Source organism: Chrysochloris asiatica, unplaced genomic scaffold (genome assembly GCF_000296735.1).
Source record: "Chrysochloris asiatica unplaced genomic scaffold, ChrAsi1.0 scaffold00005, whole genome shotgun sequence".
NCBI classification, from domain to species: domain Eukaryota; kingdom Metazoa; phylum Chordata; class Mammalia; order Afrosoricida; family Chrysochloridae; genus Chrysochloris; species Chrysochloris asiatica.
In genome coordinates this window covers 3,843,825-3,859,948 of record NW_006408523.1, presented here as the reverse complement: position 1 = coordinate 3,859,948, position 16,124 = coordinate 3,843,825, and the positions used below count along the sequence as shown (strand labels likewise).

The following is a 16,124-nucleotide window of genomic DNA, read 5'->3' as shown; positions in this document are numbered from 1 at the left end:
AAAAAAAAGAAACAGAGGGAGTGGAAGCAAATACTGTTGAATGATGATGCACGGAGGAGATTGTAATCATTGCAGTGATGGTGTAAAGCTGATGTTCTCACAGGTAAACCATCATTCAGCTCACAATAAAAACTTGAAAAAAAAATCATTCTCTCTTTTGGAACTGTGTGGATAGGGGAGAACAAGGAGAAAGGACTGAATGTGTGGGAATAATTGGAAAAAATAACAGAAAGCGTCAATGAAAATGATTCTATTTCTTTCCCTTACAAAGAATACTTTAAATGACATAATTACAGTTTCTGGAGAAATGGGCACTTAAATCCGTCACTGACATTTGAGTGACTTCCTGGTTTCCACTCTCATTTTTTTCTTGTTACCCATCAGTGAAACTGGACGAAACACACGACAATGTGTGGCAATGAGACGCCAGCTAACCAAGAGGCAGGGCAAGGCCCCTTACACGATGAGAAGCTAAATGTTCTCTTTTCCCCCCAACAGACGTGGGAAAGGCACAGAAATAAAATAAGATCCAGTTCTCTGTTTCTATTTTGGGCACAGGTTTGAAATGCCATCCACTCAGATTAATGTGCTGTTATTAGTCACTGTGTATCCCTGTGTTTTACTTAGAAGGAACCCAAGTGGATGTGTTTTCTTAAATGATAAGATACCGATGATGTGGCAGAGCTCTTGGAGATAAAGGAGTAAAGACATAACTTTCCTTGTCTGTATTTTATAAAGATCCCCCAAACCTTGTCTGTATTTTATAAAGATCCCCACAAGCTTACCGTCTATGATGGTTAAGGTTGTGTGTTCACTTGGTGGGACCAGGGTTCTCAGAGGTTTGGCAGTGAAGACATAGTCATCTCCCGTGGTAAGGTCTAATGTCATGCAGTCATGTCCGTGATGAGTTCCACTATAAGCAGACAACTAATTGTTGTTGTTAGGTGCCATCGAGTCGGTACTGACCCATAGAGACCTTATGCACAGCAGAACGAAACACTGCCCGATCCTGGGCCAACCTCACCACTGTTGCCACGCTTAAGCCCATCGATTCTGCCACTTGGCCAATCCATCTCACTGGGGGTCTTCCTCTTTTACTCTAACCCTCCACCTTACCAAACATGAGACCCTTCTCAACTAATTAGAAGGGAGTTTTCTCGGAGGCGGGACCTGTTTCCAATATACATGGCACTTTGGCCCTGCTTGCATGGGTTTCTGACCTGTCCTCTGGTTCTTTAGACTCGAGCCACCAGCTTACTCTGTTGATTGCTCATCCTGGGGGTCCTGAGCAGTTCTCCAACTTCACCTACTGATCTTGGATTAATTCCCCTCAACAGCCAGCCACCTGCTGTCTGACCTGCTCTCTTGGGTTCATTAGCCCATGAAAGCTCGGTGAGTCAGAAGAAGACATCAGCCTGACAGCTGATCCACAAACTTGGAATCTGCCCATCTCCACAGCTGGGTGGGAGCCCTGGTGTGGTGCTGAGGGCTAATGAGCTGGACTGCAAAGTTTTTTGAACCACAAGGTCGGTGATTCAAGCTTACCAGCCATTCCTTGGAAACCCTATACAGGGTTGCTATGGGTCGGAACCGACTGGACAGCACGTAACAACAACAACAACAAAGGTGAGCCGTTTCCTTGACATAAACCTCACTGGACTGCTAACCACAAGGAGGTTGGAGCTTCAAACCCTGGAACCACCCATCAGAAACCCTAGCTAGGGTTACTGAGAGTTAGAACTGACTTGATGGCTCTTAACAACAACAGAAATGATACGGACTTCTGGTGTGGTGCTGTACGATCAGCACTGATCTATGAACCACAAGGTCAGTGGTTTTTAAGTGCCGTCAGATTGATTCTGACTCATAGCAACCCTATAAAAGGTTTCTGAGGAGCAGCTGGTGGGTTTGAACTACTGACCTTGTGGTTTAAGCTGACCTTGTGGTCCAGTGCTTTATAGAGACCCTGTGTGGTGTTGTAGGACCATAAAGTCAGTTTAAACTGCAAGGTCAGTGGTTCAAACTCACCAGCCACCTCCTTGGAAACCCTAGACAGGGTTGCTATGAGTCAGAACTGACTCAGTAGCACTTAACAACAACCTAATAGATGTGCATATAAAAGCCTTATTGGTTTTACTTCTCTAGAGAATCCAGCTTAAGACAGAATCCAAAAACAAGAGACTGAGCTCTGGTAGCGTAGTGGTTATGAATCGGGCTGCGAACCTTAAGGTCAGCGGTTCGAAACTACCAGCCGCTCCGCGGGAGAAAGATGAGGCTTTATACTCCCGTAAGGATTTACAGCCTCGGAAACCCTGTACAGGGTCGCTATGGGTCGGAACCGACTCGACGGCACTTAACAACAACAACAACTCAAGACAATGAACGGTTCAACATCTATGACTGTCATCCTAGTTAACTGATAAATGACGTGAGCTAACCACCTGACATTATAATTATCCGGGTCACTGTTACGCAGAGTCTCCGAACCTGCCCAACGCAGAAATGTACGCGCATGACCAGCAGAGGTTAGCGCTGAGTCCTTATTAGGTCCGTTCCAGACACAGTTTTAAGTGCTTTCCATCTATGGGTTCCATTCAGTCAGCCCTGGGGGCTACTATGAAGACCCTGGAAGGTGCAAATGGTTCACGCACTCTCTGTTAAAACATCGGATCCACCCATAGGTTTCTTGGAAGATCTGGCCATCTCCTTTAAAAAATATCAGTCCCAGAAAACTCTAGGGAACATAGTTCTATGGCAACACACATGGGTCACGATGAGTCAGAGTGAACTCGATGGTAGTTGGTACTGTATAGGGCATTAGGTGGCCATGATGACTCTGTGGTACTGTATCTGCCTTCCTTACAGGAGACTGGGCTCGATGCCTGGCCAATGCACCTGTCAGTGGAGGCTTGCAGGTTTCAGCAGAGCTTCCTGAATAAAGGCCTGGCAACTGACTTCTGAAAATCAGCCAGTGAAAACCCTGTGGATCACAAATCATGGGGATGGTGCAGGACCAGACAGCTGTCTTATTCGGTTCTGCATGAGATAGTCATGAGCTGGGAGAAACTCAATGGCAGTTAACAACAACAAAAACATGGGCCAGTTACTACTATTATTTTTATTTTGCCAGAGGTGCAGAGACGTTGAATAACCCACCCAAAGAGCTAGTAAGGAGCAGATGTGGAATGTCGACCCAGACAACCTATACTCAGTGGGCAGCTGTTAGCCACTCAGGAAACAGAAACTTATCCAACAAAAAAGGTTCCCCAGTTTCACCATCCTGCTTCAAGAATTACTGAAAAGGTGCCAATCGTTTTGTTTTGTTTTGTTTTTTTAGCTCCCTTTCTTTCTTTTTTTGATCGAGTATTTTAAAACAACTCCAAAAAGTTGTCATTACCTTACGCTGGGGTTGGAAAGTAGATGTTGTTGTTAGGAGCCATTGAGTCAGTTCCGACTCACAGCACCCCTCTATAGGGTTTCAGAGGCTGTAAGTCTTTGAGGGAGTAGAAAGCCTCATTTTCCTCTCATGGAGTAGTGAGTGGGCCTGAACCACAAATATTGTGATTCACAGTTCAGGGTTTATTCTACAGAACCACCATGTTCCGAACAGTAAATATTGGGTTAGAGTAGTTACATGCCATCAAGTTGATTCCGGCTCATAGCAATGCTGTATAGGGTTTCCGAGGGTCAGCTGGTGGGTTTGAACCACCTGCAGTGAAATCTGAAATCATAACTTGGCACTTAGTCAGACATGGTGGCTCCAGTGAACCTCTCAGCTCAGGGGGCCTGAATGCTCCCTACTATGTCCCTCCTCTTCCTCCTCACCCACAAAGTGTTGTGTAGTCTCCAACTGAACCATGATAGCATTTCCCTGCATGAATATATAGCCACATTCCTAGTTCCGCTCCGGAGGGTCTAGGTGGTACAAACAGTTAACACACGCCAATGCTAACCAAAAGGCCCAAGATTCAAACCCACCCAGGGATGTCTCAGAAGGAAGGCCTGGTGGTTAACTGCCCCCCAAATCAGCCATTTAAAACCCCATGGGGCACAGGCTGACTCTGAACCACATGGGGGCACCATGAGTCAGAACTGATTTGAGGTCGACTTTTTGTCTGTGTGTTTATTTATAAAACTCCACTCTGGGTTCCAAACTCCTCATGGGTGAGGATCGTAGTTTCCTGGCCACAGTGACCCCAGCACCCGACCCGATGGTGAAGAAAAGCAGGGCTGGGGAGGGAAATGGACAACGTGGTCTTCAGAAAACAAGGCAGCCAAGAAAAGGTGCAGTCCACATATGTACCAATGTTCACGGCAGCATTATTCACAGCCTTCAAACAGTAGAAACTATCCAAGTGTCCATCAATAAATGAACAATAAACACAATGTGATGTACCCACACCATATAATATCACTCCACCATGAAAAAGAACACCCACGTGTCCCTCAGCAGATGATGGATAAACACCATGTGGTCCATCCATACAGCAGAATACTACTCAGGAGAGAGAGAAATGAAGCCCTATTACATGTTACGACAGGGATGAATCTTGGAAACATGATGCTGAGCCAAAGAAGTGAGACTAAAGTATAGTCTGATCCCAATTATATAGGATGATATGAAATATCTAGCAGATTATATGCATAGAGAACTATGATGAAGATAAATGAAATAAATGCGATGGTAACACACAAATGAAGTCATCAGAGTGGATATTATATTTTACTACAAGGAAGAAAATTAGCAAATGTTCAGTTCTCTTAAAAACAAAATAAAATGTGTGCATCATGTATTTTTTTAACACAAATAATGCTCAATTCTACTGTTGGTTTTGGTTTATGTTTTGCCAACCGCACTTCCCCTCCCCTGTTGTTTTGGTAAGTGTGCTATGTGGATTGTTCACAGCTACAGGTGAGCCCTGTACTGATACGGTCTCCTTAACGTAACAACAGCCCTGGAGGCAGAGCTTGATTGTCAAACAAACAGAACGTAATGTGTGCATTGCAGGCAGTCCCCGGGTTATAAATGCCAGACTTTCATAGAACTCCTAGTTAAAAACCAACCCCCCGGAACATCTTTTGTGGTGCTGTGGGTTAATGCGATGGACCACAAGGTTGATGGTTCAAGCTAACCAGCTGCTCCTCGCAAACCCTATACAGGGTCATTATGAGTTGGAACCGACTCGATGGCACTTAACAACAAGTATAGTTCATAATAACAAACTGGAGCGACTTTGCAATTGGCATCAAGACATTATTATTCTTCCTACTGTATTACTATGTTAAAGATGTTTGAGTGTATCTGAAAGTGTTTAATATTTTTTAATGTGTACAAAAATACATACTGTACACTACACTAAGATAAACATTAGTGCAGACACTGGAGTTCTGGTGTGGCACTGTGGGTTAATGCACCAGATTGAAAACTTGGTTTGAGCTGCAAGGTCAGCAGTTCAAATTCACCAGCTGCTGCTGGGAAACCTTACACATGGTTGCTATGAGTTGGAGCCAACTCAAAGGCACTTAACAACAACAACAACAAGACAAACATTTGGCTAACTGATGTTACATACGAACCGTACCTAACTGTTCTGGCTTTAGTACAAACGTGATTTTAAGACAACCTTAGGAACAAAACTCATTCAGAATATCTGGGGACGGCCTGTATTTCTGAATAAACATGGTCTACTTGCATCCCATCTCTGGGTGCACACCTGCCTGTTGTTGGAGTGTTCTGAAGGAAAATGAACAAAGGCTTCAAGAAGGCTTCAACTCCAGTGGACAGTAGCTTTTCTGCAATCTGACCCCAAGAGTCACATTTAACCCCCTTTCCATGAATAACAAATGACTGTCTCTGTGCCCAGAGGACCCGAGATAGATTAGTCCATGGCTGTTTTAGCAAGTCATTAGTCACATTCCTTGTCAACTCTGATCTTACTTCAAAGGTGTGTCAGATTTAGAAACTCAAACCTGCTATGTATGTGAGTGTGTTTTCTAGTATTCAGAAGCAAAGCTGCTCAACTTAACATTGTAAAACAAGCCTTCTGATTGGCCCCCCTTTTCACTGATAAACCTTCCATAAAAGGGTTAGTTATTTCCTACTTGAGATTATCCCCTGGACCTAAAACCTATTCAAGAATGAAAAGCAAACTTACTTATTTATCTTAAATATTAAAGCAAGAAATGAAACCCTGCAATTCAGTGTGTATCTAGGCTCTGCAAACAAAGACATCCAATTCTGTAAGCTTTTGCATTCTCTGAAATAAACAGCTTCAATAATAAAAACATTCCCTCATTCTTTTAAAAAGGACTCATTTATGAGACTGCTGGGTTCATCTACAGAATGGTTTATCTCTGAGTATGAGTTTCTCTGAAGTCCTGGTGTGGCGCTGTGGGTTAATGTGCCAGACTACAAAGCCCTTTGAACTACAAGGTTAGAGGTTCAAGCTCACCAGCTGCTCCTCGGAAACCCTATACAGGGTCAGTATGGATCAGAACCGACTTGATGGCACTTAACAACAACAACATGATGTTTCTATGGAGTCCTGGTGTGGCATTGTAGGATCAGCGCTGGACTGGAAACCCCAAGATTGGTAGGTCAAAGCTACTAGCCATTCCTCAGAAACCCTACACAGGGTTGCTATGAGTCAAAACCGACTTGACGCTACTTAACACCACTATCTTTTCTATAAAGCACTGGTGTGGCTTTGCAGGCTAAGCACTGGACTACTAATTGCAAGGTTGTCGGTTCAAACCCACCAGTGGCTCCTCGGGAGAAAGATGAAGCTGCAAAGCTTTATGCTCAATCATAACAACAATTGTGAGGACGGCACAGGCCCGAATATTGTTTTGCTCTTTTGTACACGGGGTCACGATGAGTCAGAACTGAACCGACAGCACCTCGCAACAACAATTCAATCCATCACTGAAGGGCCAACGCCAATCCATACATGACAATCTGCAGCCGGACTACCCAGAAGACCACAGGTGCTATTATGACAAGATGGGACAACTTCCAAGGGGTTTATACAGGAAAACCAAGGTTCAGCTTTGGCAAGGGCCACATCACAAGTGACTTGAGTCACCTGGTTGCAGATATGCAGCAGGTCATTTGAACTGCAATCCAGAGAAGGAGGGTACAGTGTAGCTGAGGGTACAGTGGCTAAACACTGGACTGCTAACTGAAAAGTCAGTGGTTTGAACCTACCAGTGGCTCCAGGGAAGCGCACAACCTAGGAAACCCAATGTGGCAGGTCTCCTCTAACACACGGGCGATGGTGAGGCACCCAGTAACAACAAGTTCTGGAGAGAGGCGGGGGCTGGAGATATGGGTGCTGTGTGGTGCCCATAGTGCTTACAATGGAAGCTGCAGATGAACAAGGAGAGGAAGAGGCAGTTGGAATAGACGCATTCTGAGACCAAGGCTCTCAGGGACTTGACCCCTTGGGGCTCAGCACACTGAAGGCAGACAAGACCATCACCAACTGGGACTGCCAGGTGGTACTAGAAATGCAAAGTGTTCGTCACGTCACAAGGTTTTCCTGATGTGGGAACTCCATCCAACCCCCGCCCCCCGCCCCCCGCAATATCCCATTGATCTGGATGCACAGTGACCCTAAAGGCAGAGTAGAATCGTCCCAACAGTTTTCTGGTTGTAATCTGTATAGGAGCAAACTGCCTCATCTTTCTCCCTCCGAGCGGCTGATGTGTTCACACAGTTGACCTTTCAGTTAGAAGCTGAGCATTTCACAAATTCACCACCAGCATTCTCTGATGTACCAACAACAGCTCCCCTAGAAAGATTACTTACAGCCCTTCTCCAATTCCCAAACTACACGTTACCAACCATCTGAGAAACCCTTCACTGCTAACACTGTATCATGTATCACACTTCTCCACAACTGTGTGTTGTGTTGAAGGCTCTGAATACAGATGGATCATAAAACACATTACTCTCTGCACTGCCTGATTGTATTCCTATCGGGTATACCCATCCTTCTAGGCCTGCCATGTGCCAAGAAAAGGAACAAGAGAAACCCCTAAATTGTATTTAAAAAAACAAAACAACACTGCTGTTTTCAAAAACTTTGCCTCATGATTTCTAGTACCAGTTCACCCCATAGTAAAATCGTGACTGAGGTTGAGAAGAGAGGCAGAGAAGAAACTGGAAAATATAGTTGCTGATGTTGTTGTTGTTGTTGTGTGCCGTGGAGTTAGTTCTGACTCACAGAGACCCTGTACAGGTTTCCGAGGCTGTAAATCTTTACGGGAGCAGAAAGTCTCATCTCATCTTTCTCTGATGGAACAGCTGGGAGTTTCGAACTACTGACCTTACAGTTTGCAGCCCAATTCGTAACCACTACACTACCAGAGCTCCTTGTTGCAGATAGCACCTTCTTTATGCGATTTTCTGATGGGCACTTTCTGTTTCTCCTACATTCAGTAGGGTTACTATGGGTCAGAACCGACTCGAAGGCACTTAACAACAACAAGAACCACAGAGAGGAAGCAGGGCACCTGGTGATCCTGCGGGGAGGGGACTGCCATCATTGAGAGGAAACCAAGTGTCTGAGCTGTGGAATGTGAAACTGATGATCTTGTCTGTAAATCTTCAACCATAAAAAGTTTAAAAAAAAAGACAAATGTACACAAATATATACAGATCTGAGTCCTGGTGTGACGCTGTGGGTTAATGCGCCAGACTGCAAAGCCATCAAACTCACCAGCTGCTCCCCAGAAACCCTATACAGGGTCACTGTTGGTCGGAATCAACTCAACAGCACTTAACAACATACAGATCTGTGTGTGTGTGTGTGTGTATCTATCTCTGTGTGTGTGTGTGTATATACATGTATATATATACAAAAGAATTTTGAATACTATAATACCTTTGAGAAAATGAAGTCTTTAAACAGGAAGTTCTTATCCCTGGCACCTAACAGCTCTGGTCTCCTTGGGGTGCCCAGGAGCCCTCCATTAAGCATCCTCTGAAGCTTGTTGTTAAGTGCCATCGAGTTGATTCTGACTCATACGACCCTGTAGAGGGTTTCCGATGAGTAGCTGGTGGGTTTGAACTGCCGACCTTGCGCTTCACAGTCCAGGGCTTATCCTACAGCATCACACCAGGAGTCTGAAGCCAAGGTGAGTGGCAATGCCCGAAACACTCTTCCTGCCACACCTGTCAGCTCTCCTTTAAGCAAAAGTAGCCTTGGGACAGGGCTCAACTCCCCTTGAGGTTAATTACTCTTCCAGAACTCAAAGCCTGAACTCTTTTCTGGAAAGAACACACACTATGGTTGTTGTAAAGTGCTGTTGAGTTGGTTCCGACTGTATATCAAACTCTTCTCTCAGGTTCCATCTACAAGAGAGATTTTACTACCAGAATGAAGACATAGGAGCCCTGGTGGTGTCATGGGTTGAACACTGAGCTGCTAATCAAAGGTTAGTGGTTCAAATTCACCAGCCGATATGCAGGAGAAAGATGAGGTAGTCTGCTCCCATTAAGATTTACAGTCTCAGAACCCCGATGGGGGAAGCTCTTCTCAGCCCTGCGTACAGGTTCACTATGTGTCAGAAGCGGCAATGGGTTTGGTTTTTGCTTTTGCTATGTCAAGACTTTCAGGCTTTTTATATGCACATATGCATCTTAAAAATATGATTGATGCTTTTGCAAAGAATCCTTTATTATATTCATACTTCAGATTTTGAGACATCTACAACACAGTGATCTAATTCCTAATGATGGTGGTATTCCTAAAATGAATTCTCGGGTGGAAGCAGCAGCGACAACATCATCAGGGAACCTTGGGAACAAGTCGCCCTTGGAAACGCCTAGAGATGCCTTATGAACTGTGCTTCTTTTAAGAATGGCGAGGCTGGTCAGAATCTGGATCTGTGAAGGGCTAAGTGTTCATCATCACTTACATCTCTTTAAAACCCAGACAAAAGAGCCCTGGTGGTACAGAGGTTAGTTAAGCATCTGGCTGCTAACAGAAAGGTCAGCAGTTCGAACCCACCAGCTGCTCAGTGGGAGAAAACTGTGGCAGTTTGATCCCTAAAAGATTTACAGCCTAAGGAGCCCATATGGAGCAATTCTACTCTGTCCTGCAGGGTGGCTGTGAGTGAGAATTGACTCAGAGGCAATGGGTTTGGTGTTTGAAACCCAAGAGGAAGCAGACAAAGAAAAAGCTTGGAGAAAGGAAATGAAAAAACAAGTACATCTCTGTCTTTTTCATAACTCCAGCTTGATTCTAGAATCCCTTCCACACAGCTGTCTGCCCTGAAGCCTCTGGCCCATTCTTTCTTGCTCACAGCATCCAAGAAGCTGCAGTTCCAGTTCGAATGGTAATGACTTTGAAGTGCACAGCTGGAATCTCAGCAGATGGGGTGGCCTCCCCTGGGGACGATGGCTGCTGTATCTCTCCTTTGAAGGCTTTTAATCCACTTGCAGTACAATCACCAGGCCTCCGGTCCCAGGAAATCACCCTGGGGTGGCATTCTCTCAGCTGACAGGGGCTCTTCTAGGCCTAGACAAGAAGACACTTGGAGGAGCGGGTCTATTTTCAACATGGTCTGGCTCATTTTGAGAAACCTAGTCAATTGCTCCCCGTGTTTAAATACATTACAGATGAGCCTTTACAGGTAATCACAGGTGGCGAAAATGAGTCCCAGCAGCTCATAACCTGTATCTAGTTGGCTTCAGGTAACACAGTTTAAGACAAAAGAGCCACAGCATGGCATCGAGCTGATTCTGACTCCAAGCAACTCAACAGGGCACAGTACAACTGATCCATAGGGTTTCCAAGGCTGCAAATCTTTAAGGAAGCAAACAGCCTCATCTTTCTCCCAAAGAGTGGCTGCCGGGTTTGAACTGCCAAGCTTTCAGTTAACAGCCAAGCACCTAACACACAATGCCACCAGGGCTCCTAGCACAATGTTGTTTTTGTTGTTGCTAATTGCCACCGAGTCAGTTCCAATGCATAGACACCTTGCATAGGGTTTCCAGGAGCGGCTGGTAGATTTGAACCACTGACCTCGTGGTTCAAATCGACCTTGTGATCCAGTGCTTATCTTAACCCTTGTATTGGATCCTTGACTTCTTACCTAGAACCGAGGGAGCAGGGCTCCTGGAATTGGTACTTGGATAAGCCATGCTTTTCGTGGTAGGAGTTACCTGTTTCCATCGCTTTCTGACACATTAACTGCCTGTCATGAAAGCTGCTGCAAAAGATTCTTTAAAGTATTAAAAAAGCAAAGATGCCGTTCCACCTCAAAGACCAAGGTGTGCCTGATGCAAGTTATGCTATTTTCAATCAACTCGTAGGCCTGGTAAAGCTCGACAATGAAGAAGGAAGACTGAAGACGAATGGGTGTCTTTGAATGATGGTACTGGCAAACAATATTGATTCTACCATAGGCTGCCAGAAGAATAAACAAATCTCTCTTGAAAGAAGTACAGTCAGAAAACTCCTTAGAAGCCAGGATGGCTAGATTTCATCTCATGTACTTTGGTCATATTATCAGGAGGGACCAGTCCCTGGAGAAGGACATCATGCTTGGTAGAGGGTCAGTGAAAAATAGGAGGACCCCCAACGAGATGGATTGGTACAGTAGCTGCAACAGTGGGCTCACACCTAACAACAATTCTGAGGCTAGCACAAGACTGAGTAGTGTTTCGTTCTATTGTGCACAGTGCAGCTGACTTTAAGGACCAACTAACAAGGAGAGAATGAGAGTGCCAAATTGGCTATGTCTCGTCAGTAGACGCTTTTTCAAAATCCCAACTATGGCAGGTAAAGTAGTTGATCCGGATTCGTAGCTTATAGTGCAAAGAAAATGCATACAGTTGCATTGCCTGGTAAACTCTTCCTCACTCTGCCCGCCTACTTACGGTTGGTCCTGCAGGGCTCAGTCTGGGCGCTGTCCACGGACTGGGTGCTGGAGACAGAGGACACACTGGAGCTCCGGACGAAGCCAAATGCCGCCAGCTTGGCAGCTGGGAGACGTGAGTAGCCCGGAGGGCGCAGTCCAGATTTGGGGAGGCTGGGTTTTGTAGCACTAGAACCGGAGGTTTTCTTTAAATCTGCTGAAATGAATCGAAACAAACAAGAAAAGAATCATTCATCACTGACAGGCAAGACAGACAATGCTACTCCAAGAAGTCTGTGGAAAAATGAAATGAGAATGAAAGTTTCCCATGAACTCACTGAAGCCTCCTCATATTCTGAATACTAACCCAGTTCTACTATGTTGTGTTGTTGTTGTTGTACACCCCAACTCAGTTCTGACTCACGGCAACCCCATGTGTGCAGAGTAGAACTACCCTACAGGGTTGTTACGACATTGACCTTTCGGAAGCTCATCACCAGGCCTGTCCTCTGAGGCACTGCTGGGTGGAATGCAACCTTCAACCTTTTGGTTAGCAGCCAAGCGCTTAACAGTTTGTGCCATCAAACCAAAATAATTATGTATCTACCTTAATTTTGGTTTGGTGGCATAAACGGTTTATACGTTTATATAAATTCACTGCCATCAGGTCGATTCATAGCAACCCTATAGGACAGGGCAGAACTGCCCCCGTAGGGTTTCTGAGCTGCAGATCTTTATGGGAGCAGATGGTTTCATCTTTTTGCAATGCAGCTAGTGGGTTGCATCCAGTTACCTTGCAGTTAGCAGCCCAATGCTTAGCCCAATGATCCACCGAGTCTCCTTAATTCTTCCATGAGCAGATCCAAATGAATCTTTCAGGGTTTGATTCAGCACATTCCCAAGGAAATCTCTGTGAGAGCAGCCTCTCAGCACAGGTCAGCTCTTTCAGAGAACTCAAGAGGAGGGCTGGTCCCTCTCTCCATCTCCAGGCAGAGGAGACAAGAATGCACAGAGAAACCCATGAGAAGGTGACACAGAAAAGTGGTTGAAAAGAAGTTGAGTGGAAAGAGCATTCATTGTGGTAAGTTACGCCAGACTTCTGAAATTGAGCTATGTCTGAAAATATGACACACAGTGGGCAGAAGACCCCTGGGAATGTAGTCATTAGTGGCTATAACCAGTATGTAATGACTCGAGGAGTCCCTGGGTGGTACAATGCACCTGGATGCTAGCCAAATGTCAGAGGTTGGAGACTACCTAGAGACACCTCGGAAGAAAAACTTGGCAATCTACTTCCAAAACTTCAGCCGTGGTAAACCCTTTGGAGCACAGTTCTACTCTGACATGCATGGAATCACTAGGAGTTGAGGCTGATTCAACGATGTCTGCTCATAGATCTTATAGAAGCAGGTACAGAGATCATCTCAATTACTTTTTGCTGGTTTCAGGGATGAGGTGGGAAGGGCTCAGATAGTGGAGGTTTAAGTTTGGGCTCTACCTGTCACGACTGTGTAGCTTCGGGTACTTACTTTACACCTGGAACCAGAGTTTGCTTCTGTGTGAAGAAAGCGGATGGTAAAGTTGGCCTCACGGGTTTAGCAGAAACCAAACTGCTTGTGAACCCTAACTAGATATGGAGCTAGTGCAAATAAATGTTTCTGTGATGGATGGGATTGTGTTCCCCCCACCCAAATATATGTTGAAATCAAACGTGACCCTGTTTGGACATGGAGATTTCTTTTGTTAGATTTAAAGCGGTCCTCTCAGAGTCCTGTGGGATAAGGCACTGGACTGCAAGGTCAGTTTGATCCACAAGATTGGTGCTTCACACTCCCCAGAAACTCCTCGGAAACCCTATCCAGCGTCACTGTGAGCCACAGCCAATTAGATGGCACTTAACAACGACAACAGCGGAGTCCAGGTGCGACACTGTAGGATAAGCACTGGACTGCCTGCAGCAAGGTCAGTGGTTCAAATCCACTCCATGGGAACCCCACTCAGGGTTGTTATGAGTTGGAACTGACTTGATGGCACACACCAATAACAGGGTTCAGTGGGTCCTGAACCAAATCCCTTCAGAGTTGTAAAAAGAATCGAGTAGACACAGAGACACACACTGAGGAATGTTGCAAGGAGGCAGCTACAGACAACAGCTACACCGGCAAGCCCAAGACCCTCAAAGGTTACTGGCAGCCCCTAGAAGCTAAAGTAGACCTGGAAAGACCTCTGCCTAAAGCTGCATCCTGGAGTTTGGACTTCCAGTTGCCTAATTGGACACTGTGGTGGTTAAGGTTTCATGTCAACTGGGTGGGGCCAAGCTTCTCCATGGTGTGGCAGGTGAGATGTAGTTCTCCCCGACAAGATCTAATCCCCCTGCTTGTAATCAACTCTAGGATGAGGCCAGCTCTGAGCAGCCAATCAACTGAAGGGAAGCTTCCTTGGGGGTGTGGCCTGTTTCCAGTATATTGGACACGCAGGCAAGGCTTGCTGGCTCTCTGCTGTGTGTGGGTCTTGAATCTCACTTGGATTCCATTCCAGCCTCTGGTTCTTTGGACTGGAGCCAGTGGCCTGCTCTATTACACCTGCCAGTCCTGGGAGTCATCAGCAACCTGCTTGCTTGTCTGCCTGCCTGCTGTCTGCCCTGCCAGTCTTGGTTCATCTGACCCTGACTTGGGATTCTCCCACTGCTACAACTGTGTGAGCCGTTTCCTTGACAGAAACCTCTCTTTATATAGGCATCTTTCACTTCACTGGTTTTGTTTCTCTAGAGAACCCAGCCTAATATGGAAAGAAAATAAATTTCTATTTTTTAAAAGTTACTCATTTGTTGGCTTCACTGGGTGCCAAGCCAGTTCCTTTTCTCCTTTTCCTATTTTTTATATTTGCCCAAAGTTCAATATTAGTTTGTAGACACATGCAAACCCAGCTTGACTCCTTACAGAAGCAGACCACCACAGCGGCTGGTGGGCTGACACCACCTTCTAGTTAGCAGCCAAGCATGTTGGTCTCCCTCCACTGGGTTAGTCTTCTAACAAGTAGAATTTACTCCTCCAGGGTTTGGATGAGCAGGTTTTAGTCCTTTTGTACCACCGTCACCTGGCTTCTACTGTTATTAGTCAATGAATGCTTAGCTGAAGTCAGCATGAGCCCAGTTCACACTAGATCCATTTAGTCCACAGTATAAATAAAATACTTCCCATGCTCTATTTGATTAAGAACTTGTCTGGAGTGGAGCTCCAGAGTTTGTTTTTTTTATGTAAGCATCTCAGTGGTTCGGATACAAGTGGTCTCAGCACCACACTTGGACACCGAGAGACTTCAACAATGGTCAAAGAGAGTCTTAACAAAACACTGTCAGGGTGGCTGTGCACATGCCCAAGATGTGTTCTGTGGGAAGTGACACCAGACGTTTCCCACTGCACAGAAAGCATGTCTCATTATTATAGACCACCCGTGCCACTAGATAAGCAAACAACAACAACAACAACAACAAACTGTGGAGAGGGTGGGAGAGCATCAGGATCCAGGACTGTTACAATAAATTATCTAAAACGTCCAGTTTGCAGTAAAAACTATAAGACGGGCAAAGAAGCAGGAAAGTGAGGCTCAATAAAGCAACAGAAATTGTCTATGGGATAGCCCAGATGTTAAGATTCAGCAGCAGAAGATTTAAAAATAGTGATGCTAAGTATATATTCAAAGAGCTAAAGAAAACTGTGCTTAAAGAAGTGACGTTGGATGGCAATGTCTTGTTAGATGTTGTTGTTGTTGTAAAGTGCCGTCGAGTTGGTTCCGACCCATAGCGACCCTGTATAGGGTTTCCAAGGAACAGCTGGTGAGCTTGAACCACCGACCTTGCAGTTCAAACGGCTTTGCAGTCTGGTGCATTAACCTAAAGTGCCACACCAGGACTCCTTGTTAGATGATAACTAATTTAAAAAAAAGAACCAAATTCAAGTTCTGAAGGTGACAACTGAAATAATTGAAATGAAAACTTAGCTTGAGGAGCTTAATGGTAGATACCAACTGCAGAAGAAAGAATCAATTAGCTTGATGATGGGCAAATTACAATGCAATCCAAAAACCACAGAGAAAAAATAATGAAGGGAAATGAAGAGACTCTCAGAGAAACCTGTAACAATAAATGTATCAATGTATCAAAGATGGAGTACCGAGGAGTAGGGAGAAAGAGTAGAACAAATATTGGAAGAGAATAGGACTGGAAGGGTCTAAAATTTATTTTATAAAAATTAATC

The 16,124-nt window shown here is 45.1% G+C and overlaps 1 protein-coding gene across 1 annotated transcript in view; it reads right to left on the bottom strand.

The window, feature by feature from the left end:
• Positions 1-16,124, bottom strand: part of MTUS2 (microtubule associated tumor suppressor candidate 2) — a 321,539-nt gene that overhangs the window by 276,515 nt on the left and 28,900 nt on the right. Inside the window, exon 3 of the mRNA XM_006831945.1 lies at positions 11,891-12,085. Coding sequence (XP_006832008.1) covers positions 11,891-12,085 — 195 coding nt within the window. The remainder of the gene's footprint in view (positions 1-11,890; positions 12,086-16,124) is intronic.